Raw genomic sequence first — 27,371 nt, 5'->3', positions numbered from 1 at the left:
TTTGCTGCACTGTCATGAAAGTGACAGCATGGCTAACAATGGATGCTCGGGCCCCCCTTCATCTGAATAGTCTGGGTTTGGGTACTGTTCTAGTACCTGAAACAAATTTTTTTTTTTTTTTTTTCTTTTTTGTTCGGCCAGACCCAAACATGCAGAGGTTCACCTATCGCTAACCTCAAGCACTAAATGGCTCTTAACAAAAATGGTAACTCTCCCTGCACTGTACAGAAAAATGGTTTTGGACTATTTGAAATTTGTATTCCCACATATTGAAATTGCTCTCAGATTGTTCATGTGCATGATGGTGATCAACTGTACTGGAAAACGTTCTTATTCAAAACGGAGACTTTATAAAAAAAAAAAAAAATCTGCTTTGTAGCAAAATGGGGCAGCATAGTTTGGATAGTGAAAACTCAAGTACATGGAAAATAACTTCTTGAAGACCATTGACTTCAAGCCAATAATAAAGCATTTATCTTAAATGAAATTTTGAAAAAGCTTGTTGCTGTAATAAATTTGTACTTTTCATACTGTGCCATCTAATCTGTGTGGCTTACTATTGTGTTTTTTAAGCCTTTCTTATTGTTCAAATCATTAGCATGTTGATTAAAAACATGCTGTTCAGCAGCAACTGTTTTTAACACCAGTTTCAATGAAGTGCCAATAAAATTATATACGTTTTAATATTTACTTTTTATTCCTGGGGTGTGTGTGTGTGTGTGTGTGTGTGTGTGTGTGTGTGTGTGTGTGTGTGTGTGTGTGTGTGTGTGTGGTTTTTTTTTTTTTTCAGATTGAATTCCACTTTTTGTAGTTTTTAACGGCTATCTCCTACCCTTAGGTTTATTTATTCAAAATGCCAAAAACAATTAATACTTAACTGACTGGTGCCATCCCTGCAGTGTCAGGACTCTGTCACCCAGTGGTAAGATGATCCAATCAGTAGCCAACAATACACTCTGCATTAAAAATACTTTTGCCTAAAAGATTAAAAGGGGTTTATGAGATTATATTAAAGGGTCTGTGTTTTTGAATTTGTACAAACAGCACGACCCTTGTCCATGGGCTACATCTGGTATTGCATCTCAGCTCTATTTGCTTTCATTCAAAAAAGAGCATCACTTTTGTCATTGAGCTGTTAAGTATTTTTTTCTAATTTGCGAGATTTATGTATTGCTTGTTTGCAAATCTTAATGCCTTCCTTTTCTGGTTTCCCAGATTTGCAAGGAACTACTTCTGCTTCTCAGGTATATATGTTTAGCTCCATACACGATTATTAAAGGTTTTGGAAAAATATTCTCCTTCATATAATATTTTAATTCATGCATTTTTGTGACTTGCCTGTTACTTTACCTCAGTAGTTACATTGTGATCCCCCACTCACTCTCACACCCCCAATTTATATGAAGCCGCAAAGTAGCAGCTGCTCAGAACAATCTTTGGCCATGCGATCTGTGCTGTGGCCAAAGTTGCAAGAACATAGACAAGTCTCACCCCTGAAACCAATGTCCTTTTTGGGGGTGGTGCTGGTCTTTGCTTTTCCTGCTTGCTTGGGTTATTTCCTTAAAATGGGCACAGTCCAATATTCTATTTTAATGCACAGTGACAGTGCGCTTCCTCGCTAGCTCTTATGAGAAGTGAGGAGCCAGAGAGAGCACACTGTCACTGTGCTTTAAATAGAATATTGCACTGTGACAAGCTCCTAATGAGCATATGTGAAAACTGATGCATGCTTAGTAGAGCAAGGAGTAGCCCAGCCCCGGAAGCAGATGTCACTTGTCATGATCCAGGTTGGATATGACAGAGATAAAGCACAGGTAACATTTTTTTTTCTGTGCTTAGGTTTGGTTTTTTGCCCCTGGTGGCCATTAGGATTATTGCACTGTGGTGACTTTTGTTCTAAATTTGCCCCCCGGTGGTGGTGAGCATCATTGCACTTGGTTACTTTAGTTTTGTGCACATAATTATAAAACAGGTGTGATTTGCTCTATAAAAGAGTGTCAGGTGTGGTAATCACTGTGGGTGATAGTCCTCAGTTACAAGCAAGCCTGGGTGAAGGATGGAGCTGAAGGAGAGTCCCGGGTAGCTCAGTGAGAGTCCTGGAGTGGTAGCTATGGTGTCTGCGAGGAGGGCTATCATGGCTTGGTGGAGTTGCAGCTATGGTGTCAGCAAAGAGTTCTTGCATGGCTTGGTGGAGTGGCAGCTGTGGTGTAGAGCTGCACTCATGATGCTGGGCTCGGTTGCTGGAAAGCTGGACTCATATGCTGGACTCTGTTTCTGGACAGCTGCACACAGGTGGTGGACTCTGTTTGCTCCAAGGCTGCACTGTGGTGTTAGATCCGGTCAGAGGAAAAGATGCACACAGGTGGTGGGCTCTGTTGCTGGGAGCGTAAGCAACAGAGCAAAGCTAAGTGGTGGTTCCCTGTTTTGTCTCTTTTCCTTATGTGTGTTTTAGTGCAGTGGTGGGATTAGTTTCCGCACCGGCCATTACACTAGAAAGGGGTAGGTGGAGGGCGAGCTAGGGTTTAAAGGTATCCTGAGCGGCGCCCGGTGCGGAAGCGGCCTAGGGAACGTTAGGATTGTATAGACACTGACTCAGGGGAGTGCTGGAGGTCTCCACTTCCCCGTTCCCTATTGCAGGGCCACCATTGTTATTGTTACCCAGGTTTTCCCTTTTATTGTTTAAATTCGCCTTACTGGAGGCGGGGTTTCCAGACATACGTGTATTTCCGAAATTCGCCTGTTGGAGGCGGCGTATCCAGCTGCACATTTTTTTTTAAATTCGCCCAACTGGAGGCGGTGTATCCAGGGTCACGAGTGTCATCTAATTCCGCCCTGCTGGTGGCGCTGTGTCCAGTCGCGCGTGACCGTGACATCACTGATGAAGCTTAATTTCAGGGTTGGAAATGGAGGCTGTGAAAGTGACTGCAGCCTCTGTTCTCTGATGTCATCTTGTTTAGAATATCACAGCATGCTCTGGAGATTCTCATATGAAATGTCATCAAACAGGATGTTGGAAAAAAAGAACAAAAAAAACCCAAAACGGATTAGATTGAGAGTTACATGGAATAGACATTTGGGATTAAATCTGTTCATTTCATACTGTTACCTTAAGTATCTAACTACTAATCTATGCATGTTTGCGATATTTGATGCAATGCATGTGTGTGTATTTTGATTATTTTTCATCCACTTTTATTAGTGTCAATCCTGAGACATTTAAGACTTGAACTTTTATGCTGAAATTGTATTCACATTTCACTACTATACTGTAATACAGAGGCATCTTTTTCTATAGAAAAAATAGCCCACCCTCATCCTGCATTTCTCTTTATTTCTAGCCTTAACTTTTAAATTTTGCAGTTGTATATATGAAACTTTGCAATTACAGATAAGGCACGCTTCTTTTCTTTGTGTAAGAGAAATTGTGAGTAATTTCATATAAGAAAACTGCATTTCCAAATGAGAAACCAGTACATGAACACAATATGGACATTTACCATATAAATATTTTAGTATTAAATCACTTCCACAATGGCCCATTTCTTCTTGAAATCCTTTTTGTCCTTTTTATTATCTTATTCTCATCTTCCATTAATGAGGGGAGGTCCAATGACTTAAAAACAGAAATTCTGGTTGTTGGATTAAAATTGAGCAAAATCTTATACTTTAGTAAAACTTTTTCTGATGTGGAATTGGCGACTTTGGTTTTTTGATGGTTTTATGGTTTTTTGGTTTTTTTTTTGGTTTTTTTTTTCTACTTCTAAAATTTTTTTTCTTAAGCGGAACCAAGGAGTGACTTGAGATTAGTAGTATTATTTTAGCATATAGCTAAAATCCTGGTCTTAAATGAAATCCAAGACTACCAACATGGCAGCCATTGAGACCTTTTGAAGGCCCCTGATTGCTTTAGCAAGCCATCAGCACCCCATACTTGTGTTGCACATGGGCTGAAAATTGATAACTGTTTTGACGGGATTACCAGTGGCTCCGATGGCTGCTTTTAGGCTATGTGCACACGTAGCGGAACTCTCGCGGAAATTACTCCTCCTCCGGACTATGGGTACCATCCGCAAATGTTCTGCTTACTTTTCGCATCGTGTGGCACAGCCACATGCGGAAAGTAAGCAGAACAATGCATTCCTATGGGTGGGGGATCGCTGCGATTCCGCTAAATTAAGGGGCATGCTGCGTTTTTTTACCACGAAGTGATTCCGCCGCGGGGAAAAATGCAACATTAGCACAGCTTTGCGGAATCACATAGGATTTCATGGGATGCTTATTTTTCGCGGCAAAATCACTCGTTTCAAACCGCCGCGAAAATGCAAAAAAACCTCGACGTGTGAACGTAGCCTTACAGGCAGACATCGGCTATAAAATGTAACATCTGCCAGATATTGTGCGAGCTTAAATCACAAGCAATCTCCATAAATATGCACTCCTCGTAAGACAAAAGAGGTTAAAAAGGGTTATCAGATTGTTACTATTTAGATTTAATGCATAAATGCACGTTAGTGTAACGTTCATCAAACAATTTTAACAAACTATCATTTCAACAAGAAATGATCATTTTAGCCAACTGAGTGTCACTGTCTAGAAAAGTCTCATAGAAAAAGTTGATCCTGTGATTTCCAAATCATCTCTCCCTCCACTGACTAATACTTGCCTCTCAGTTCTCTATGTAAGTTGTCATTTAATTCTCAGAAAATTAATACATCTATGATCTTATTTCATTTAAGTTCCACTATGCTGTATATGTTGCAGCAATAGATGAGTACACTGAAGATATTACATCCATGGTAAACCCAAATTCTTTGTTAGGCAGGTTTCTAAATCTGGACTTTAGCATTCTCTAAAATCTTTATTTTCCTTTCAGAACTAAGGACTTTGAAGGTTTTGGCAAAAGTTTGGAAGAACTTTTACAGTTGTACAGCATTCCAGGCAACAGGTATGTTCTGTACTGTATACCTGTGCTTTGAAATATCATTTTCCTAAAAGGTTCTACAAATTAGAGGTTGCTATTATAATGTTAAATACAATTTTCACATATAGACTTTCAAAAGACTTTGTCAGTAGGATCAGCGCTCCTAAGCTATGTGGGCATGTAGGTCATAGGAAGTTCAATAAAATGATACCTTGAGATCAGCCATTCGATGTCTTGTTCCAGATAATCCATATTTTTCTTATGTTAGTGCATTAAGAACTATGGGTCGAACACTGATCTGCATGATAATCTGCCTCCAGAGCTTATTTTATACGAATGGGGTAATTACCAATGTGAAACATGTAACTAACACAGAACAGGAGAAATTAACTTTGTCTTTCTACAAACACACTTGGTGCAGCTCTGCTGTATTGCAATACTCGTCTGTGAGCTGGAAGCTGAGAGAAACCTGCAGATGTGTCGGGTATAATCCCACACAGCTCTGCCGTGAGATCAGGAAAGCAGAGAGCAGCCATAATAACATATCATACTGTTAATGCCCCCTAATATGTAAAATGAGCTTTTGGAGGCCGATTCTTATGCAGATCAGTGTCCGGCCCATAGTCCTGAACAGCTCTTTTATATTTAAGAAAACATGGCTTTCTCTCAGACATCGGATCACAAATATCATTTTATTCAGTTTTCTATGACCTACATGTACATATAGATGACTCATGAGGGTTGATTCTACTGACAGATTCCCTTTAACACGGACTAACAAATGACATAATTGCCAAAACTAGATTTATTGTGAATGTTCACGGGTACAGGGGTACCAAAAAATAAGGGAATCTATCAAGTATAATTTAATACGAGCCGGTATACTGTACACATTTTATCATTTCGAGTTACTGATTTTCTCAAATGCTTTTGAAATGTAATACTTTTTCCTTTCTCCCAAGTGATATCAAAGCTAAAGTGTACCTGTCATTGTGTAATTTAGAAGAGGATATGACTGCCTTGTTTAATCTCAGCAGGTACTTTATCATTTTGTTCAAACTTGTAGGCTACAAATATTGGGGATTAATATAATACTGTTCCCTAACCTGCTGTGGCCCATATTGTATCTCAATATGACCCTAGTCTGTTCTCCTGCAGGTTCGACAGCTATTGAGTATTAATGGCATATCCAATGTTACAATATGTGTTGTAAATAAATAAAATGGAAATACTCCTTTAAAAATGCTTTGTGAATTTTTCTTTAGATCTATAAACAACAATTGCAGGATAGCTATAGTCCTACATGGAAAAGTAGGCTTTCTCTCTCCAAGAAATGGAGGTAAATGTTTATTCTGTTAGTACATTATTTTTTAATCATTGTATACTTTTATATTGATTTATGTTCAATATAAACATCCCATTAAGTTTTTCTTATTTACGAACTCTTTGCATCCGTGTGTGAGTGTATTAATATACTTGTCTACCTCCGAATTCCGGCATCCAATGCCATTATGCTTCTTTAGTGATGTCACCGCTCTTCAGATTCTCCAGATCATACTGCACACTGTGTAATCTGGAGGTGGCTTTTACAATGTAAGTCTATGGAGCGTCGGGGCAAGGCTTCGTAGGCTTACATTGTAAAAGAGACTTCTGACTCGCCCATAGTGAGCCAAAGAAGAGCAGGGAAGAACAGCACTGGATCCTTGAGAAGGCGGCAGTATGTGAATATATTAACTCACTCGCATTACGTTATATGCACATTTACTAAAAATATAAATAAATCTGCATAGGAATGCTTCTTTAAGTTCAACCTGAGAGTCACATCAATGCTAATATGATAGAATTGCACTAGATTTGTTCTTTAAAGTTAGTGTTTTATGAGAAACATATCAAATAACCTTCTGACATTCAAAATGACAATGACCGTTCTCATGCTGCCAGCTCGCCACACTTTCAGTCCATTTAAATCTCATCCATAGGTGCATGAAATTAAGCATGTGCAGTTCAAGGAAAATAGAAAAACTCCTGCACCCATTCTTCAGACTATAAGGGTAAGGTGCACATTGCCAGTAATTGGCAGCGCTTTGGATGCTGCTGGCTTTTGAACGCAGGTGAATCCACATGTGTTCATTGAACGATGTGGATTCACAGCATCAATACATTGTATTTGTATGGGTGAAATTTTATCTTGCGGAGACTCGCGTCTCCTCAAGATAAATAGACATGCTGCGGTCTGGGAAGTCTGTCTCCGCGGGTGATCCGCGGGCATCAGTGCACACATAGTGGATATGGGATTTCCTGAAATCCCATTTAGTATGCTGTAACATCTGGACACTGCGAAAGTACGCAGCGTCCAACCAGCAGCGTTTACTGACCGTGTGCACCTACCCTTATAATTTGCAGCTTTATTCACGAAACATTGATAGCTGTTTTATTTATCTTTATCATGTTATCCAATGCTTTTTGAGTTAGTGGTCTTAAACATGTCTACAACCATGGTGACCAATTCACTCCCCTATAACACACACCACCCTGCAAAGCCTCTGTTACGACACAGCATTTAATCTTAATTTTCCAGACGCCTATTTTTAGTAAGCCAGGAGGCATAGACTGTTATCTTTACGTTGACTTTTAAATTTGTGTTTGTTCTTTTTTTGGTTAAAGGCCCTTTTACATTTAGTGATGCACCAGCGATACGACCCGGTCAGGATCGCTGGTGCATCGCTAAATGATCGCTAGTGAGCTGCCACACAAGAAGATCTCACAGCGATGCAGCAGCGATACAGTGGACGATACTTACCTTTCAGACGCGGCGATCCTGACGTCCTCCCGCCTGCGTCCACGCGTCGCTCGTCTCACACAGCAGGAAGCTGACGACGAGAAATTGGACCCGCCCGATCTCACGCGATCAGCGACAGACAGCAGGGGGAGCCGGTCGGAGGTAAGTATCACACATAGCGATATCGCTAGCAATATCGCTATAACGTCACAAATATGGTGACGTTTTAGCGATATTGCAAGCGATGTCACTATGTGTAAAACCCCCTTAAGAAACAGATTATTGTTTGTATGAACCTTTGTGTGCGGATCCGCAGTGAATTTGGCCCTGCAGATCTGCAAGTGATTTACAGTACCATGTTAGCCTGTGAAAACCAAAAACCGCTGTGTACATGCTGGGGAAAATTCCGCGCGGAAACGCGGCGGTTTATTATCCATAGCATGTCAATTCTTTGTGGGAATTCCGCAGTGTTTTTACAGCCATTCCATTCTAGGAACCTGCAGGTGTAAAAACGCAGGCCAAATCCGCAGAAAATCCACAAGTAAAACACGGGTCTTTTTACCTGCGGATTCTGCAGATTCCGCGTGGAAAAATCTGCAACGTGTGCACATACCCTTAATGTAGACGTTTGTTGTAACTTATTGACACAAAGCACTATAGGGTGCACTAGAAACCAGATATTAGTTGATGCGGGTGCAAAAACCATGCATGGAAAAATGAACCATGAATTTGAAAAAGAGACAAGACAAAGCAATAAATGGTTTGCACAACTGAATGAATATCAAATATATAAATCACAATTTATTAGGGAAACAATACACACAATAAATCTTAAAGGGAATCTGTCACCCCATACAACCTCCTATTGTGCTATAACACTGGTATATGAGACCATGTGTATATATCACGTTCAATAAACAGGCAATAATTATGATACAATCAAAACATGAGGAAGCAGACACATGTATACAAATGTCCAAATATAGCTCAATAGAAAACAGTGTGACATGAATGACACTGATACAATAAATTGTTACAAGATTAAAAATAGTTCCACTATTTCACAGATCATAAGTCATATCTAAAAATGAAACCAGCTGGAAAATGAGTATTCATGGAAAAAATCCAGAATGCATCATGATTAATAACAAAAGTTTTCTATCACCCCTCCACCCCTTTGCTTGATAAACTAGCCCTTTCAAATCCAATGAAACAAAAACCTATCACAAATGGGAACATCATTTTTTTAACATTAATGGTGCGTTACTGTAGAAACGATTGCCGTGTCTACAAAAAGGACACCTTTGTATCAAAAGCAGCAGATGTAAATTTTGAGTTGATGCATTTGTCACGCAAGTATTTCAAAAAGTCTGGTGTGGCTGAAGCGATGGCCGGGGGAACCATAGAATCATAGAATCATAGAACCATAGAATTGTAGAGTTGGAAGGGACCTCCTGGGCCATCTGGTCCAACCCCCTGCTCAAAGTAGGATTCGCTAAATCATCCCAGTCAGATGTTTGTCCAGCCTCTGTTTGAAGACTTCCATTGAAGGAGAACTCGCCACTTCTCGTGGCAGCCTGTTCCACTCATTGATCACTCTAACTGTCAAAAAGTTTTTTCTAATATCTAATCTGTGTCTCCTCCCATTCAGTTTCATCCCATTGCTTCTAGTCTTTCCTTGTGCAAATGAGAATAAAGTTGATCCTTCTACAATGTGACAGCCCTTTAGATATTTGTAGACAGCTATTAAGTCTCCTCTCAGTCTTCTCTTTTGCAAACTAAACATTCCCAAATCCTGCAACCTTTCCTCATAAGACAGGGTTTGCAGACCGGTCACCATTCTGGTCGCTCTTTTCTGAACTTGCTCCAGTTTGTTGATGTCTTTTTTAAAATGTGGTGCCCAAAACTGGACACAATATTCCAGATGAGGTCTGACCAAAGAGGAGTAGAGGGAAATAATGACTTCACGTGATCTAGACTGTATGCTTCCGTTAATACATCCTAGAATTGCATTTGCCTTTTTTGCTGCTGTAACACACTGTTGACTCATATTCAGTCTGTGATCTATTAGTATACCCAAGTCTTTTTCACATGTGCTGTCACTTAGCCCTATTCCTCCCATTCTATATATGCTTTTTTCATTTTTATTGCCCAGATGTAGTACTTTGCATTTCTCCCTGTTAAAAACCATTCTGTTAGTTGCTGCCCACTTCTCCAGTTTATTTCTATCTTTTTGAATCCTCTCTCTCTCTTCTCTAGTATTAGCTATCCCTCCTAGCTTTGTGTCATCAGCAAATTTAATCAGTTTACCCTCAATTCCTTCATCTAAATCGTTGATAAAGATGTTGAACAATACAGGGCCCAGGACAGAGCCCTGTGGTACCCCACTTGAGACATTCTTCCAACTGGATGTGCAGCCATTTACGACCACTCTTTGGGTCCGATCACTAAGCCAGTTATGAATCCACCTAACAGTTGCCTTGTCCATTCCATACTTAGTCATTTTTTCAATAAGGATTGTATGAGAGACTTTGTCAAATGCTTTGCTGAAGTCAAGATATACTATATCTACAGCATTTCCTTGATCCACCCAATCAGTGATACCGTCATAGAAGGAAATTAAGTTAGTCTGACATGACTTATTAGTTACAAACCCATGCTGACTCTGTTTAATCACTTCATTCTTATCCAGGTATTGACATACATGTTGTTTAATAATTTGTTCAAAGATCTTTCCTGGTATAGAAGTCAGACTCACCGACCTATAGTTGCCTGGGTCCACCTTCTTCCCCTTTTTGAAGATAGGAACAACATTTGCTCTTCTCCAGTCTTCTGGCACTTCTCCTGTTCTCCAAGAATTTTCAAAGATTATGGAGAGGGGTTCAAAAATTTCTTCTGCTATCTCCTTCAGTACTCTGGACCACAATGCAGTGAGACTACGGTACACAAGATGAGGTGCAAACAACAAAGGGTTAATTTATTTACAGGCAAGGAATGCAGTGTTAGGAAAGTGTAAACAGGGGAATGCAATGACATAAAACAATTTACAAAAGTGATATTCTCTAGCTGGGTCGTACAAATGGCACAGTGCACCAACTATTACAGATCAGTGTATTCTTTGAAAAGGCAAACAATACAATAAAGTACAGTATGCTGCTATTCGAACTATAGCCTGACTGGCCGCTGATACTTCGGCCGCACGGCTACCGTGCTCTGTCTATTGCAGCCTATCCTAAGCCCTAAACATGTGCGCACACGGGGTTAACACTCACGGTAAAGTTGGTGTCTCAGTTCCTTCCTGGGGGCCCCCAGCAGTTCTCTGCAAGATGATGCGATGTCCACCCTGGCAGCTCTGTGCGGTCTTGTCCTTGTGTGACGATTCCGATCCTGTTCCTAGAAACGATGAACTCCCTCTTCTGAATTCCTTCCTTGTAGATCTTTGTGGCTCCTCGCAGTAACACAGGAAAACCACCTTCGTTATCCCCAGACGGGTATACACAATCCCACAGGTTCAGTCAGTTCTAAGCTGCACGTTTTTCTCCACAGGTCAGTCTTCTGCAGACTCCCAGCTCCAAACACTCACTGAGAAAACAGACCCTCCCCTCTCCATAGCTGGAAGAGCAAAACCAAAGCAGTCTTTTGAAGGGTAGAATCGAATGTACCATCGCATCAGCCAAGGTGGTGCTGTCTCTTAAAGGGGCAGCGTGACTCTGCTGTCCATAGCAATGTCAGCCCCTTACATGGCCAACACATAATGGCCCCAAAATCTTAATTAGGTCATTAGTGTAGAGGCCCTATCAGACCAATTAACACTCAAAATTTTTGCCTGCTGGGAGAAGAATGCTCATATTCCCCCACAGGACCATTTAAATTATTGCCAGAGATGGTGAAAATTTTGCCCCCATACTTGACCTATAATAATCCCCATAAAATAGAAAAAGTTGAGGTTTAGGGGCTGTCCATTAAAGGAATAAAAAACTTTAATCACTTTTGGACCCCATAGAAAATAGGTTATCCTGCAGGAGTAGACTGACTGTCAAATTCCTGCTGCAGCTCATCAATATTTAGTCAGAGAAGACGTCCGCTCTGGTGAATGTGTAAAGGCTGCAGCCAATCAACAGCAGCTGATTTTTGTCATGCGACTACTGCAGCACATTAGCGATCTCTGATTTGACTGGAGTTATTTCATCAGAGTGGATGTCCACTATGTTGTGTTACACGACTGAAGCAGCTAATCAGTATTCCATCAATGTCATGTGATCCACCGTTAATGGCAGCACTGACATTGCTCGACCTGTGGGAGATGAGTAGATGGTTTTATTTTTTATGGGGCCTTGAAGTGATTTAAGCTGGGGTTGTTGAGTAGGATAAAACTTTTTTTTTTTTTTTTTAAGGGCTTATTCACATGTCTGTATTTGGTCAGTAATTTGCATCATTTTTTTGTATGCCCAAACCAGGAGTGGGACTGACAGAGAAAAATTAAAATTGAAAGATTGACACCTGGTCTGTGTTTTGGAGACACACCAGTTTTTGGCATAGAAATACTAATCAAAAATACTGACGTGTGAATAAAGCCTAAGAGGTAGAGTTGAGCGACTTTGGTCGGATCGGGTTTCGTGAAACAAAACTTGATTCGGATGAAACTGGTCCGACTAGGGCAAAAAGAGTCGGAGTTTCGTCCGAAACCAGACCCCAATGCAAGTCAATGGGGAATAAAAGTCGGCATTGAGTGGATGAATGTCATCCGCTCAATGCCGACTTTTATTTCCCATTGACTTGCACTGGGGTCGGGTTTCGGACGAAACTCCGACTTTTTTTTGCCCTAGTCGGACCAGTTTCATCCAAATCAAATTTTGTTTCACGAAACCCTATCTGACCAAAATCGCTCAACTCTACTAAGAGGTATTGTGCTGAAATGAATACTGTAAAAAATGGGGAATAATTGCCATATTCATAGAAACAAATTAACACCTGTAATGCAGACACAGATGCAGGTACAGACTGGCATTTGAAATCTCACAGGCCCATGTTGTCCCTGTGGGATAATATTACTAATATTACCCTGGATTGGAGGAAAGGAAGATTTACAACAAGACCAATATTTCTGGAAGGCTGGGGTAAGTGACGGAGTCAGCGACTTTGTGCTCCGTCACAACTCTTAACAGTATGGGTGTCTTAAGAACACCAAGTCTGTTAAAAACATAGCAGGCAGGGCAGCCCACAACCAGACAGGCCCTTCTGGTATTTGCCAGAATTGCCAGATAACCAGTCTGGCCCTGCACAGATGTGTATAATGCATATATGGCACATGGTTACCGCATTATAAACACAAAACCCAGTTGCATTATATATGCAAGAGGGGGATATCACACAGTGGTGATCCACCCTCAATTAAACAAACGCCAACTCCAAACAGATTCACAGTAAATAGAACACGGAGTACACAGGTGCATAAAAATTAATAATTTTATTAGTCAACTTCAAAAATATGTATATATAAAAGCTGCAATACAAAAGTCACATTCAAAAATAAACAGATATTGAAGTCACTGTTTGTAGGTCTCCAATGTTACACATATACCACAATAGCCAGTTTTATGCACCTATGTACTCCGTGTTCTCCTATTTACTGTACATGGTTACCACATTGTAGATGAATCATTCAACCTCCAGTAACAGATCCAGAATTTACTTTGACTCTTTGATATATCCCAAAATTGTCATGGTCATTGGTTACAAGCTTTTTTTGGTTACAAAAATACAAAGAATACAGGAATATGGAAAAATTGGGACACTGCGGCAGAGGGCAGAAAAATCATCCTACATATAGATAAAACACCACTCTGTACTGCAATGACTTTATCAGAAGCAAATTAACCCCTTAGTGACGGAGCCAATTTTTAAAATTCTGACCAATGTCACTTTATGTGGTGTTAACTCTGGAATGCTTCAACAAATCCCATTGATTTTGAGTTTGTTTTTTCGCGGCACATTATAATTTATGATAATTGTAAATTTAGTTCAATAAGTTTTGTGTTTTATTTATAAAAAAAAGTTTCAGAAATTTGACGAAAATGTAAAAAAAATTGCAATTTTCAAAAGTTGAATGATTATCCCTTTAAGGGCAGAGACACACTGGCGACTTTTTCGTCCGAGAATCGGATCGTAAAACTTGCCCTGGCCGGCACCTCTCCTGACCTGAGCATGACAGTGTGATGGATTACTATGCAGCTGTCAAGTTCAGGTCAGGAGAGGTGCCGGCCAGGGCAAGTTTTACGATCCGAATCTCGGACGAAAAAATTCACCAGTGTGTCTCTGCCCTAATCCAGATAGTCATATCATGCAATAACATTTCCCACATGTCTGCTTTACATCAGCACCATTTTTAAAACGCTAATTTATTTTATTAGCCTTTTAGGAGGTTTTATAATGTAGCAGCAATTTTTCATTTTTTTTCAAGGAAATTTATAAAATAATAACTTGTGATTTACAGTTGATCTAGTGCAAAACTGCAAAAATGAAGATCTGTGTTTGTAGCAGTCTGTCATTATCAGCAATAGATAGATATAGTCTGCTCTCATCTCTCACTGATTCTGCCTTAAGGTACTGTCACACTTAGCGATGCACCAGCGATCCCGACCAGCGATATGACGCGGTCAGGATTGCTGGTACATCGCTAAGTGGTCGCTAGTGAGCTGCCACACAGGCAGATCTCACCAGCGACATCGCTGGGGACGGGGGTCGCTACTTACCTGTCACACCAGGCGATCCTGCGTCCTCCCGCCTGGCTCCACGCGTTGCTCGTCATCACAGCAGGAAGCGGACGACGAGAAACAGTCCTGTACGTTCTCGCGCAATCAGCGATAACCAGCGGGGGAGCGGGTTGTAGGTAAGTATCAGACACAGCGATATCGCTAGCAATATCGCTATAACGTCACAAGTTATAGCGATATTGCTAGCGATATCTCTTAGTGTGACAGGCCCTTTACTCCTCCCACCAATTCAAAACAGCAGCACATGCAGAACCAGCAGCAATGTAATCCAGAGGAGCTATCACTGCTATCAGTACTCACAAAAGTATCACTCTATTATCTGTGGAGTTACATGGGACTGCAGGTCACATCTAAAGGGCCTGTCACACTAAGCGATATCTCTAGCAATATCGCTATAACGTCACTGTTTTTTGTGACGTTATAGCGATATTGCTAGCGATATTGCTATGTCTGATACTTGCCTCCGACCGCTCCCCCGCTGGTTATTGATGATCGCGCGAGAATGTCCTGGGCCGTTTCTCGTCGTCAGCTTCCTGCTGGGCTTCCTGCTGTGACGACGAGCGACGCATGGACGCAGGCGGGAGAACATCAGGATCGCCTCGTCTGACAGGTAAGTAGCGACCCCCGACCCCTGCGATGTTGCTGGTGAGATCTGCCTGTGTGGCAGCTCACTAGCAACCACTTAGCGATGGTACAGCGCTAAGTGTGACAGTACCTTAATACATTATCATCTCAGCGGGAGCCCACCAAAAGCAGTGAGCTGCTGGCAGAGATAGTTGTTCCTGGATGCCCAGAAGGCACAGCAGAAAGGTGAAATTCTGCCACTTGTACCACCTTGTGTACTTGCTGAGAATGTATGTTTTTGCAGTGGTGTAACTGGAGTCCGATGGGCCCCAGTGCCAAATTTGGACCTGCCCCCCCCCACACACACACACACACACACACACGTTGGTCAGATGTATGGGCCCCTGTAGTGTTCTAAATTCTATAAAGGCTTATGAATTGCCCCTTTCATTATGTAGTGAAATGTCCCCCTTCCTGGTATATATGCCCATCATTCTGGTGAATATGTCCGCATCCTGGTATACAGTATATGTCCCAATGCTGGTATATATGGTCCCCATCCTGGTATGTATGGTCCAAATGGTCTCCATCCTGGTATATATGCCCACTTCCTCGTATATATGTCCCCATCCTGGTTTACATGATTACCAATCCTAGTGTATGTGTCTCCATTCTGCCGCTAATGCATAATTAAAAACAAAAACACTCTACTCACCTTTCCTCTGCTTCCACCTCACCCTGTGTCTTTTGTATCCACCGTACAGCCCGGCAGCTGACATCGGCGTGTGCGCCATTGTCATGCGCCACTCCCTGTGGCTGCACCTCCGATCTCAGCTCACAGCCACTGCATATGTCGCAGTGCAGCATGTATCGCAGTGCAGGGACCCGACGGGTCTCTGCAACACCATGAATGTCATCTGGATCTGCGTCTTCAGTGAGGACAGAGATCCAGCAGAAGCAGGCATCTGTACCCCCGTGCCTGCTCGTGGCCTTCATCGCTGCGACCACAGTCGTTGCACCTCTGTGTTTTTTTTCTGTTGGTGAACCAATAGTCGTATCAATGTGTGTTCCCCTCACCCTGTGTTGTATGAGTGGTGTTCTACACATGGGGATCGAGTGCGGGCGTTCAGTGGGATGAGCCCTGGTTTTTGCGGGCTCTCAAAAGACAGCCAGGTCAGCATACAAGAGCACCCACTGACCCATGTGTGACGTCACTGACCAACACAGGAGCCGGAAGTGCCAGAGCAGCGCTGCTCTCCCATTGATTTTAGTGGCAGTGAATTGGGTGCCTGCACTTCCTTCCCTGTCCACTTATGACTACCAAGAGTAAGGGTGAACAGATGCTACGTAGTTATGTATCACACACATATACTGCAGGTGTAGGCAGGCATAGGATGAAAGAAAATGCAGAATGGATTTGATTAAGGGTCTCTAGGCTCATACACACCACACTGAGCGTGGAATTATTTTTAGCACAGTGGACTGACAGCGCGTAAAAACAGAATCTGTACTCTGGGACTAGGTATGAGTGAACCCAACCTGTAGAATTCGGAGAAGCTGGGCCCAGAGACCTGTGGTGAAATCCATTCTGCATTTTCTTTGCTGCCTGTGTTGTGCTGTATTGTATTTCAATGGAGCCCATGGAAGTCACCGGGCTTTCCTTGTTGACATTATTTCACATGTTCCTTCCAGCGCTTCCACGCCCCCATTGTTTCCAATTGGCAATCATGTCATTCCTTTTGGTACAACCCCAGTGAACAATGGCTTTATTCGGACTCCCATGACAGCACCACGAGAGAGGGGATCCGCCCTTTAGGAACAGGAAACCTACAGATACAAAAAGGGCGGCACCTCTCCCACGCATCAGTTGGTTTCCTGTTCCTGAGGGGACGGGATCCTACAGAGAAACCGGATCCCAGGCCGGCCGGCCGATACAGGTAGCGAGGGGGTCTCCCACCTCGGCCTGGTGCGGAACTCCTGGAGGACGCCACGGTGGCCCAGGATGGGTGGCACGGCGGTGGCGTATGCAGCAGGGAGCGGCGTCCGGAGGAGGTCCGTCTCCAGGGTAAGGCCGCCGCCGGTGAGTATGCCCCCCCGGCGGTGTTATCGGGGGCCGGCGCGGCTGCGGGGTGCTGAGGCCGGGGAGCGCTACATTCCGGAGCGCCCGGGCGTCCCGCGTGACTTCCGGTCACGTCGGGGTCGTGGTGACGTCAGGGGGCGGGCGGATGATGCGCTTCCGGGGTCAGCGGCGCCACTGCGCAGGCGCGAGGAAACCAAAATGGCGGCGCCCATCGAAAACGCCGGTAAGCGCCGGCTCTCCGGCCGGGTGCGGCGCCAGCTGGGGAAAGGAGCCCTATTAAGGGGGGAGGGGCGCGGCAGGAATACTGCTGTCCGGAGGAGGGTGCCTTGCCTTGGCCTCATTATTGCGAGCAGTAATGGAGAGCGATCAGGGGCAGCAGCAACGTCGGCAGCAGCGACAAGCATCTCTGCCGCCCCTGGATGACCTTCGGCAGGTCAAGCAGAAAAAGAAAAACTCCCGTGACAGTAAGGAACGTGCGGGACGAAGTGACCAATCCAGTCATAAAAGGTCCTCTAGGCAGACAGGAGCATCGACTGAGAAAAATCCCCCTCATTCTCCGGTACTTGATTGTGGCACTGGTAAGTGATCTTCGTGAAAGTTCACTCAGTGACGGGACCCCCCTTCTGTGTTTTATTCTAGGGGAAGAAGGCTACAAGTAAAACTAAACACGGGGAATGCGCACTCTGTGCATGCCCATTACCTGACAAATGCCCCCAAAAATTGTGCCCCCCCCCTGTATTCAGCAGACAGTGGCGGAAGAGTCGCCCACGGTAGCAGCAAGTTTAAGGGACATAGTCAGGGCAGAAATGAAGGAAACCCTAAAGTCTTTGTCCCAGCCGGAAAGTCTTAGGGGCGAGGTCCCGGTGGAGTCCGATTCCTCGGCAGAATGGAGGAGAAGTAGAGACTCCCAAGCTTCATCTCTCTCGTCCTCCTCAGGAGAAGAGGAATTGGGGCGGTTTTGTCTGCCACTTGACCGAGTAGACAAGCTGGTCAAAGCAGTCAGAGGGACAATGGAAGTAGAGGAGCCTAAGCCCCAGTTATCCATGCAGGATGTCATGTTCGGGGGCCTGGAACAGAGGAAGCGTAGAGTCTTCCCATTAAATCAGAAAATCCAGGATCTGATCCACAGAGTGTGGAAAAAACCGGATAAGAGAGGGTCGCTACCACCAGCCCTCAAACGCAGATATCCCTTCGACGATCCGGCAGTGAATACTTGGGACAAGGCCCCCAAATTAGATGCAGCCATTGCGAAGGCATCGAAAAGATCCTCTCTACCCTTTGAGGACATGGGATCCCTTAAAGATCCCCTAGACAGGAGGGCAGATACCTTCCTTAAGAATACCTGGGAAATGGCTGCCGGGTCCTTAAGACCAGCAGTGGCATCAATATGCACGGCCAGGTCCATGATGGTCTGGTTGGACCAGTTGGAGTCACAATTAAAACAGGGTACATTGAGGCAAACAATTCTTGGGGCCCTACCAACAATCCAAGAGGGAGCAGCATTCTTAGCAGATGCCTCAGCGGATGCAGTAAGAATGGCCGCCAGGGCAGCAGGTCTTTCTAATGCGGCTCGTAGAGCCCTGTGGCTGAAGTGCTGGCAAGGGGATATTCAGTCCAGGGCGAAGCTCTGTGCTATTCCGTGTGAAGGTGAATATTTGTTCGGCGCAGCCCTGGACGATCTGCTTGAGAAAGCTGGGGACGACAAGAAAAAATTCCCAAATCTCTGGTCTGCGTCCTACCGACGTCCATTTGGTAGAAGGAGATTCGGTCATGGGAGAAGGCGCAATTCTTCGCCTATTAGAGACCGTCCCAGATGGGAAGATAGAAGGAGAAGAGGTACGGGCTACATGTTCAGACGCTCGTCGAGAGATCAAAAGAGACAGAATCAATGACTAGTAATTCCCGTGGGGGGTAGACTGTCATCCTTCCTCCCGGCATGGTTACAGATTACAAATAGTGACTGGGTGCGCAAGGTAATATCCACCGGGCTTAGATTGGAGTTTACCCAGGTCCCGCGGGATACCTTTAAAGCAACTCCTTTAAGATCTTCACCCCTCGAACAAGCAGCCTTAGAAGCGGAGGTCTTAAGCCTTTGCCAGAAAAACGTCCTGATAGAGGTTCCAGATTCTGAAAGAGGAAGAGGGTTCTACTCTCCCTTATTCCTGATCCAAAAACCTGATAAGACATTTAGGACGATTATTAATCTATGTTTCCTTAATAAGTTTTTGGTTAATCGTACCTTTAAGATGGAGTCCATCAATACAACAATAAAAATATTGTTTAAAGGGTGTTTTATGGCAGTCATAGATTTGAAAGATGCGTACTATCATGTACCTGTCCATGCAGATTTCCAGCAGTACCTGAGAGTGGCAGTTTCAGTAGACGGCACAGTCCGTCATTATCAGTATAGAGCCCTTCCCTTTGGTCTCTCAGCAGCACCCCGGGTATTTACAAAAATAGTGGCCGAGGTTATGGCTCATTTACGGGAAGTGGACATCTTAATTGTTCCATATTTAGATGATTTTTTGATTGTGGGGAAATCAGTGGGCCATTGTATATCCCAGATAGAAAGAGCTAAATCAAGGTTAGAAAACCTCGGGTGGATATTAAACTACGAAAAATCCCGACTTCAGCCCTTAAAGATACAGAAGTTTCTAGGCTTACTATTAGATTCAGAAACTCAGCGGTGTCTATTACCATTGGATAAATTGCAAAAGATACAGCAGCAGGTTCTTCGGGCGATTGATAATCCTTCTATGACCCTCAGACAGGCCATGTCCCTGTTAGGCTCTCTAACCTCATGCATCCCAGCAGTCAGGTGGGCACAATTCCATACTAGAGCCCTTCAGAAGGACGTCCTGGTTTATAGCAGGGCCTTGAAAGGCTCCTTACAAGGTCGAGTGTTGCTAAGCCCCTCAGCTGTTACGTCGCTTAGATGGTGGCTCGATGACAAGAACCTAGCCTCAGGGGTGCCCTGGGTAACGCAGATAATCCGTATTATAACCACAGACGCTAGTCCCTTCGGTTGGGGGGCCCATATGGGGAACATAGTGGTACAGGGACGTTGGGATTCTGATGCTGAGATCTCATCCAACCAGAGAGAGCTATTGGCGATAGAGCGGGCAGTCAAAAAACTCATTATGTACCTACAGGGCCATCACGTGAGGATAGCAGAGGAAAGTTTTCTATCTTTAACAGCCCTCCACATCAAAGGAAAAGACAACGTGAAGGCAGACTTTCTAAGCCGCAAGGCTCTAAAGCAAGGAGAATGGGCTTTGAACAGGGATATTTACCACCAGATTGTCAGCAGATGGGGTCAGCCAGAGGTAGACCTCTTTGCCACCAGAGAAAACAGAAAAGAAAAATCGTTCTGCTCTCTGAATCCCAGGGAAAATCCACTGGCAGTGGATGCCCTCCTGATAAGATGGAACTTTTCTCTGGCATACGCCTTCCCACCATTAAATCTTCTACCTCTGGTAGTGAGGAAGATCAGGCAAGAGTCATATTAATTGCCCCCTTTTGGCCCAGGAGGACCTGGTTCGCATGGTTGAGGACCATGTCGGTATGCGATCCCTGGGTACTACCAGACCTTCCGGATCTCCTCTACCAGGGGCCAGTCAGCCACCCGCAAGTAGCGGGACTCCATTTGACGGCGTGGTGTTTGAGAGGACACTATTAAAGGATAGAGGGTTCTCCAAAAATTTAATTGATACCCTCCTAAAAAGCAGAAAACTGACTACCACTAACATTTATGCTAGGACCTGGAAGCGATTCCTGTCCACCTTTCAGTTTGATGTCAGAGACGGAATTCCCACAAAACATATTCTGGAGTTTCTCCAGAGGGGTCTCGAATTGGGTCTCTCCACAAGTACATTAAAAGTACAGGTTTCAGCCTTAGGAGCCTTGTTTGCATGTGATATTGCCAATAACTATTGGGTAGCAAGGTTCATCAAAGCAGCGGCTAGATCGAGACCCATACACAAAGACAGATGTGTGCCTTGGGACTTAAACTTAGTCCTTACAGCCATGACAGAGAGTCCGTTTGAACCTTTGGATTCTGCCTCATTAAAGATTATATCTCTTAAGGCAGCATTTCTAGTAGCGATAACATCCGCACGTAGAGTGAGCGACATACAGGCACTTTCCAGATTGCCCCCTTACACAGAGTTCTTACAGGATAGAGTAATCCTAAGGCCAGATCCAGCATACCTTCCCAAGGTAGCATCACAATTTCACAGGACACAAGAGATAGTTCTGCCTTCCTTCCTCCCTAATCCGACCAACCCTAAGGAGCAAAAACTTCAGGCATTAGATATTAGGAGATGCTTACTTAAATATTTAGCAGCCACGGATCCTTGGAAGAAGGAGAATGCATTATTCCTATCCTTCCAAGGTCCCAGGAAAGGTTGTAGGGTATCGAAACGCACATTAGCAAGGTGGATTAGGGAGGCTATCTCTCTTGCCTACACAGCAGGTGGAGGTCCGGCTCCGCAGAACCTGAGGGCGCATTCCACTCGTGCCATGGCATCATCTTGGGCAGAAAGATCTGGAGTGTCAATTGATCAGATATGTAAGGCGGCCACCTGGTCATCTCCTTCCACCTTTTTTAACCACTACCGGTTAGACATGGGTGCCTCCTCAGATCTCACCTTTGGGCTAAGGGTGCTGCAGGCTGTAGTCCCTCCCTAAGTTAGTTTACATCTCTGTAATTCTCTCGTGGTGCTGTCATGGGAGTCCGAATAAAGTATTAAGTTACGTACCGGTAACGGTATTTTTCGGAAGCCCATGACAGCACCCTCAGTTCCCTCCCTTGTTCACATATAGGGGTGCACTCCTTTAGAAGATTGTCCACAATTTACTGTATGTGGGAGATGGTATAAAATATTTCTGGTAAATAGGGTAGATAGGTTGTATATATTATATGTTGTGTACTAACCATGGTAGCCTCTCAAGCTCTGTAATCCAACTGATGCGTGGGAGAGGTGCCGCCCTTTTTGTATCTATAGGTTTCCTGTTCCTAAAGGGCGGATCCCCTCTCTCGTGGTGCTGTCATGGGCTTCCGAAAAATACCGTTACCGGTACGTAACTTAATACTTTCCTGCTGTGCCAGCCAATTGTGTTTTGGTTAGTTAAAACATGCACTTTAATAGCTCTATTCCCATATTTTTTAATTTCTTTTCAATAAAAGTGTATTTTGAGTTCATCTAAAGTATTCTAGCCAGAGGAACAACTAAGTTATGATTTACTTGGGGTTTAAATATCTTGCATGTCATAAAATCAACGCAGTGGTGACTTGGAAATGCCGACTGCATTGCTCTTCAAAGTGCCATTCAATTCTCAAAACAAAAGATGACAACTTAGTTCAAGAACCAACAGAACATTATCATGACTCCTGCCCTCATAAAGCAGAAGCAAGTGTGCTTCTGTGCTGCAGAGCATCTCACCTATACTTGTATACTATCCCCCTGTCCTGCAGAGCATCTCACCTAGAATTCTGTATTATTCTCCTCTCCTGCGGAGCATCTCGCCTATACCTGTATACTATCCCCCTGTCCTGCAGAGCATCTTACCTATAATTGTATATTATTTTCCTGCCCTGCAGAGCATCTCACCTATACCTGTATACTATCCCCCATCCTGCAGAGCATTTAACCTATAATTCTAATAATTCTTCTGCCCTGCAGAGCATCTCACGCATACCAGCATACTATCCCTCTGTCCTGCAGAGCATTTAACCTATAGATCTATGCTACTGTCTTGCAGAGCATCTCACCTATAACCCGCTACTGTTTTCCAGTGGGTATTCAAGTCTGTGGGCAATTTTCTGTGGGCATTTTTCACCTATCATGTGAACATCCTCACCTTGCACCTCAAATATCATAGATCTGAAACTTTGTGATGATGCAATTGGCAGTTTTCTGTGTGGGCAGTTTTCTTGTGGGCATTTTTCTGGTCACCCCCTCGACATATTGAAAACTGCAGTCAGGTAGTTTATTAACCCTTCAGGTGCTTTTCAGGAATTAATACAAAGTGGTATAGCAGGAATGAAAAAGTGTTTACCACCTAAATGTCACTAACTTCTGAACTGACCGCTATAGCCGTGAGACTCTAAGGCCGCTATTTGGCCATGAACTGCTATGGAAAACATCAGGACCACACATTCATAATCTCGGTATGTAAATTAGATTAAAGCAGAAGCCCCCACAATCTTTTAACCATTTATTAGATGTAGTCACTTTTGACAGCAGCAGCTAAGGGATTAAACAGATCTGGATGGTGCGAACACTAATCATTTGTGATACAGCAAGTTGTCAGCTATAGTGTACAGCCGACAGCTGCTGGATTGTCACCTGTATGGGGATGATATTCTCAGGTCAGTAAAAAGATGTATTGGCTGTCACTAAGGGGTTAAGCCTCAATAAAAGAAAAGTGTTGTTGCAACTACATAAAGGCTTTAAAACCCAATTTTGCTCAAAACTGAATGTATTCAGGAAAGCACTTTCCCAAGAACAAATGAAATGTTAAGGATAAATTGATTCATTTTTGCCTTTTTTCTTTTCTAAATACAGTTTCTTCAATTTATGTCCATTAGGAACTCCAATGAATATTGAGTACTATATTACTCCACAACAGATTCGGGAAGAAAAACGAACACCAGGTAAAGGATATGTTCTAAATGATCAACAAACTTTGCAAACCTCAATAGTCAATGTAAGATACTTTTTTGTAATCTTTAACCCAATAGACTTGCAGCTCACTGAGATCACTTTACATCTGCCTTTTTTGAAATCTATGTAGGAAATAGGGAGAAACAGAGTGCGTAATGGACATCTGTGCTGCAGTTTTCTTTTAAATAGTTTTGCTTCACCCCAAAGCTGGATTCACAGCTACATTGCTAGTACTGCTGTATGATATACTCTATGCTACTGCTTTTCAACACATGCTACAAAGGGACACAAGAACAGGAATCCCTTGTGTGTGCTGTATATGAGAGATATTCTAATGACGCGCCCGAGGGGCCGTGGGATACTCTGTACCGGGCACATTAACTTCAATGGGAAATGTCACAGCAGCGGTGACCTGGTCAGTGGCCCCAGGTGGTCATGTAAAAGGGGTAGAATTGGATGCGGATAAAGTTTTATGCAGTGATTCGTGACGCCAGTTGGAGTGTTCGATTGTAGTATAGCCGGCACTGCAGATGATCCCTGGGAGAGTAGATGGTGATGGCAGTGCAGATGTTAAAACCCTTTCCAACCAGGGCAGGACCCCCAGAGATTGTGATGCAAGTAGAAGGCACGGAGTAATAAGACAGGAGACAAGGAAAGTCACTTTATCATTTACTGTCGTTCAGGTGCAGTTCAGAGGAGATATCACAACTCTCACCAGGTTACAGTCTGCTCTGGAGAATGGGAGTTATCTTTCTCTTTGCTGTGACTCAGTGTAACCTCCTGCTATTCTTATCCCTTCCCCTTCTGGGACCAAGGCTTTCTGGAGTTTAGAACTTCCCAGTATTGCCTTTACTCACTGTGTATTTCGCCTTCAGCAACTTGCAGTTTGAATCCTTTGTGACGCAGCTCAAGTTCCCACTTGCACTGTCCTTCACTGATTCCAGGCTATTGCAGTATTTCTGAGGGGAAAACACTTTTCTGCTGGTTGTGTAATCCCACGCAATCTCTCAGCTTATCACCCTGCTCTGAAAGCATGGATGATCTAGGGGCAGGTTCCCTGCTTCTTAGCTCTCACTCCTGGATCAGTCACATGGCGTCCAAGCATACTTCCTCCTTCTCCACACTGAGAACAACAAGTCGACCCTCCCTCTCCCAGTTAGGGTATGTCTGCAAACTCGCAGCTTCAGACAAATGAGGGTGTGAGGCTAATTGTGTATGTGTGTTGTGGTCTCTAGCAGAGAAAGCATAACTCCCATTGCTCACAAAACACATACAAAACAGTACATGTTTAACCCTTTTGTGGCGGTAAAGACGCAGGACGCCACACTAACACTTAGCATCCACCCACTAGCACAAAGACAAATGAGAATTAATGTGTTCCTGTAGGGGAGAAAACTTGTGAGCATTACTAGAAACAAGACCTATTACAAATATTACTTTTCTCATGTGCACACACAACAGTTTAGTCTGAATAGTCTAAATATACAGGTACCTGTGGCGCCCCCAGGAGTATGGTCGCCACAGTGGCATTGCCTTCCTCCTAGGGAGTGTGATGTGATGCTTGGAAGCAATAAAGGATCTCTCTGGCAGTTAAATACAACACACAACACAGCTCCCACTCCAGGCCAGCAGAGGGAGCTCTGAACACAAAACTGGGGGAAGAGCTGCTCTCTGGGGGCCAGGAAGGGAAATTTAGGAGTTCGTGTGAGGAGGGCAACGTGTGTGGACGTGAGGAGAAGAGCTGGGGGATTGAGCAGAGAGTTCAGGCTCATTCCCAGCTATAGCGCATGATCTGGAGCCCGGTATTCAAGGCTGTATGGACACTGATGGTCCTGCAACAGAAACCGGAGGAATAAGAAGCTGTAGATGCTCTATTCCCACGTAAGGCTCGGAGGCACAACAGCGATATGTGAGCCAGAAGAAGAAGGCTACAGCTGTCTGCCTTACGAGGGAGTTCAAAAGAGAATAAGCAAGTGGAACTTCATAGAATCATAGAATCGTAGAGTTGGAAGGGACCTCCTGGGCCATCTGGTCCAACCCCCTGCTCAAAGCAGGATTCGCTAAATCATCCCAGTCAGATGTCTGTCCAGCCTCTGTTTGAAGACTTCCATTGAAAGAGAACTCGCCACTTCTCGTGGCAGCCTGTTCCACTCATTGATCACTCTAACTGTCAAAAAGTTTTTTCTAATATCTAATCTGTGTCTCCTCCCATTCAGTTTCATCCCATTGCTTCTAGTCTTTCCTTGTGCAAATGAGAATAAATTTGATCCTTCTATAATGTGACAGCCCTTTAGATATTTGTAGGCAGCTATTAAGTCTCCTCTCAGTCTTCTCTTTTGCAAACTAAACATTCCCAAATCCTGCAACCTTTCCTCATAAGACAGGGTTTGCAGACCGGTCACCATTCTGGTCGCTCTTTTCTGAACTTGCTCCAGTTTGTTGATGTCTTTTTTAAAATGTGGTGCCCAAAACTGGACACAATATTCCAGATGAGGTCTGACCAAAGAGGAGTAGAGGGAAATAATGACTTCACGTGATCTAGACTGTATGCTTCTGTTAATACATCCTAGAATTGCATTTGCCTTTTTTGCTGCTGCATCACACTGTTGACTCATATTCAGTCTGTGATCTATTAGTATACCCAAGTCTTTTTCACATGTGCTGTCACTTAGCCCTATTCCTCCCATTCTGTATATGATTTTTTCATTTTTATTGCCCAGATGTAGTACTTTGCATTTCTCCCTGTTAAAAACCATTCTGTTAGTTGCTGCCCACTTCTCCAGTTTATTTATATCTTTTTGAATCCTCTCTCTCTCTCTTCTCTAGTATTAGCTATCCCTCCTAGCTTTGTATCATCAGCAAATTTAATCAGTTTACCCTCAATTCCTTCATCTAAGTCGTTGATAAAGATGTTGAACAATACAGGTCCCAGGACAGAGCCCTGTGGTACCCCACTTGAGACATTCTTCCAACTAGATGTGCAGCCATTTACGACCACTCTTTGGGTCCGATCACTAAGCCAGTTATGAATCCACCTAACAGTTGCCTTGTCCATTCCATACTTAGTCATTTTTTCAATAAGGATTGTATGAGAGACTTTGTCAAATGCTTTGCTGAAGTCAAGATATACTATATCTACAGCATTTCCTTGATCCACCCAATCAGTGATTCCATCATAGAAGGAAATTAAGTTAGTCTGACATGACTTATTAGTTACAAACCCATGCTGACTCTGTTTAATCACTTCATTCTTATCCAGGTATTGACATACATGTTGTTTAATAATTTGTTCAAAGATCTTTCCTCGTATAGAAGTCAGACTCACCGGCCTATAGTTGCATGGGTCCACCTTCTTCCCCTTTTTGAAGATAGGAACAACATTTGTTCTTCTCCAGTCTTCTGGGACTTCTCCTGTTCTCCAAGAATTTTCAATGATTATGGAGAGGGGTTCAAAAATTTCTTCTGCTATCTCCTTCAGTATTCTGGGGTGTAATTCATCTGGACCTGGAGACTTGAATTCATTTAGGTTAGCTAAGTGTTTCCTCACTATCTTTCTGTTTATAGATATCCTGGATTCTTCTATTCC

The 27,371-nt window shown here is 43.5% G+C and overlaps 1 protein-coding gene across 2 annotated transcripts in view; it reads left to right on the top strand.

Annotated features, from left to right (window-relative positions):
* The window catches only part of LOC141052725 (mediator of RNA polymerase II transcription subunit 1-like), a 163,832-nt gene that overhangs the window by 80,626 nt on the left and 55,835 nt on the right, over positions 1 to 27,371 (top strand). For both annotated transcript variants that reach the window (XM_073550008.1, XM_073550009.1), the window contains 5 exons: positions 1,216 to 1,244; positions 4,874 to 4,945; positions 5,884 to 5,958; positions 6,187 to 6,260; positions 23,710 to 23,775. In XM_073550008.1, coding sequence (XP_073406109.1) covers positions 1,216 to 1,244; positions 4,874 to 4,945; positions 5,884 to 5,958; positions 6,187 to 6,260; positions 23,710 to 23,775 — 316 coding nt within the window. The remainder of the gene's footprint in view (positions 1 to 1,215; positions 1,245 to 4,873; positions 4,946 to 5,883; positions 5,959 to 6,186; positions 6,261 to 23,709; positions 23,776 to 27,371) is intronic.

This window comes from Dendrobates tinctorius, unplaced genomic scaffold (genome assembly GCF_039654945.1).
Source record: "Dendrobates tinctorius isolate UK_male_01 unplaced genomic scaffold, ASM3965494v1 ptg000162l, whole genome shotgun sequence".
Lineage (NCBI taxonomy): Eukaryota > Metazoa > Chordata > Amphibia > Anura > Dendrobatidae > Dendrobates > Dendrobates tinctorius.
Note: the sequence above shows the minus strand (reverse complement) of the source record. Positions and strands in the feature narration are given on the sequence as shown.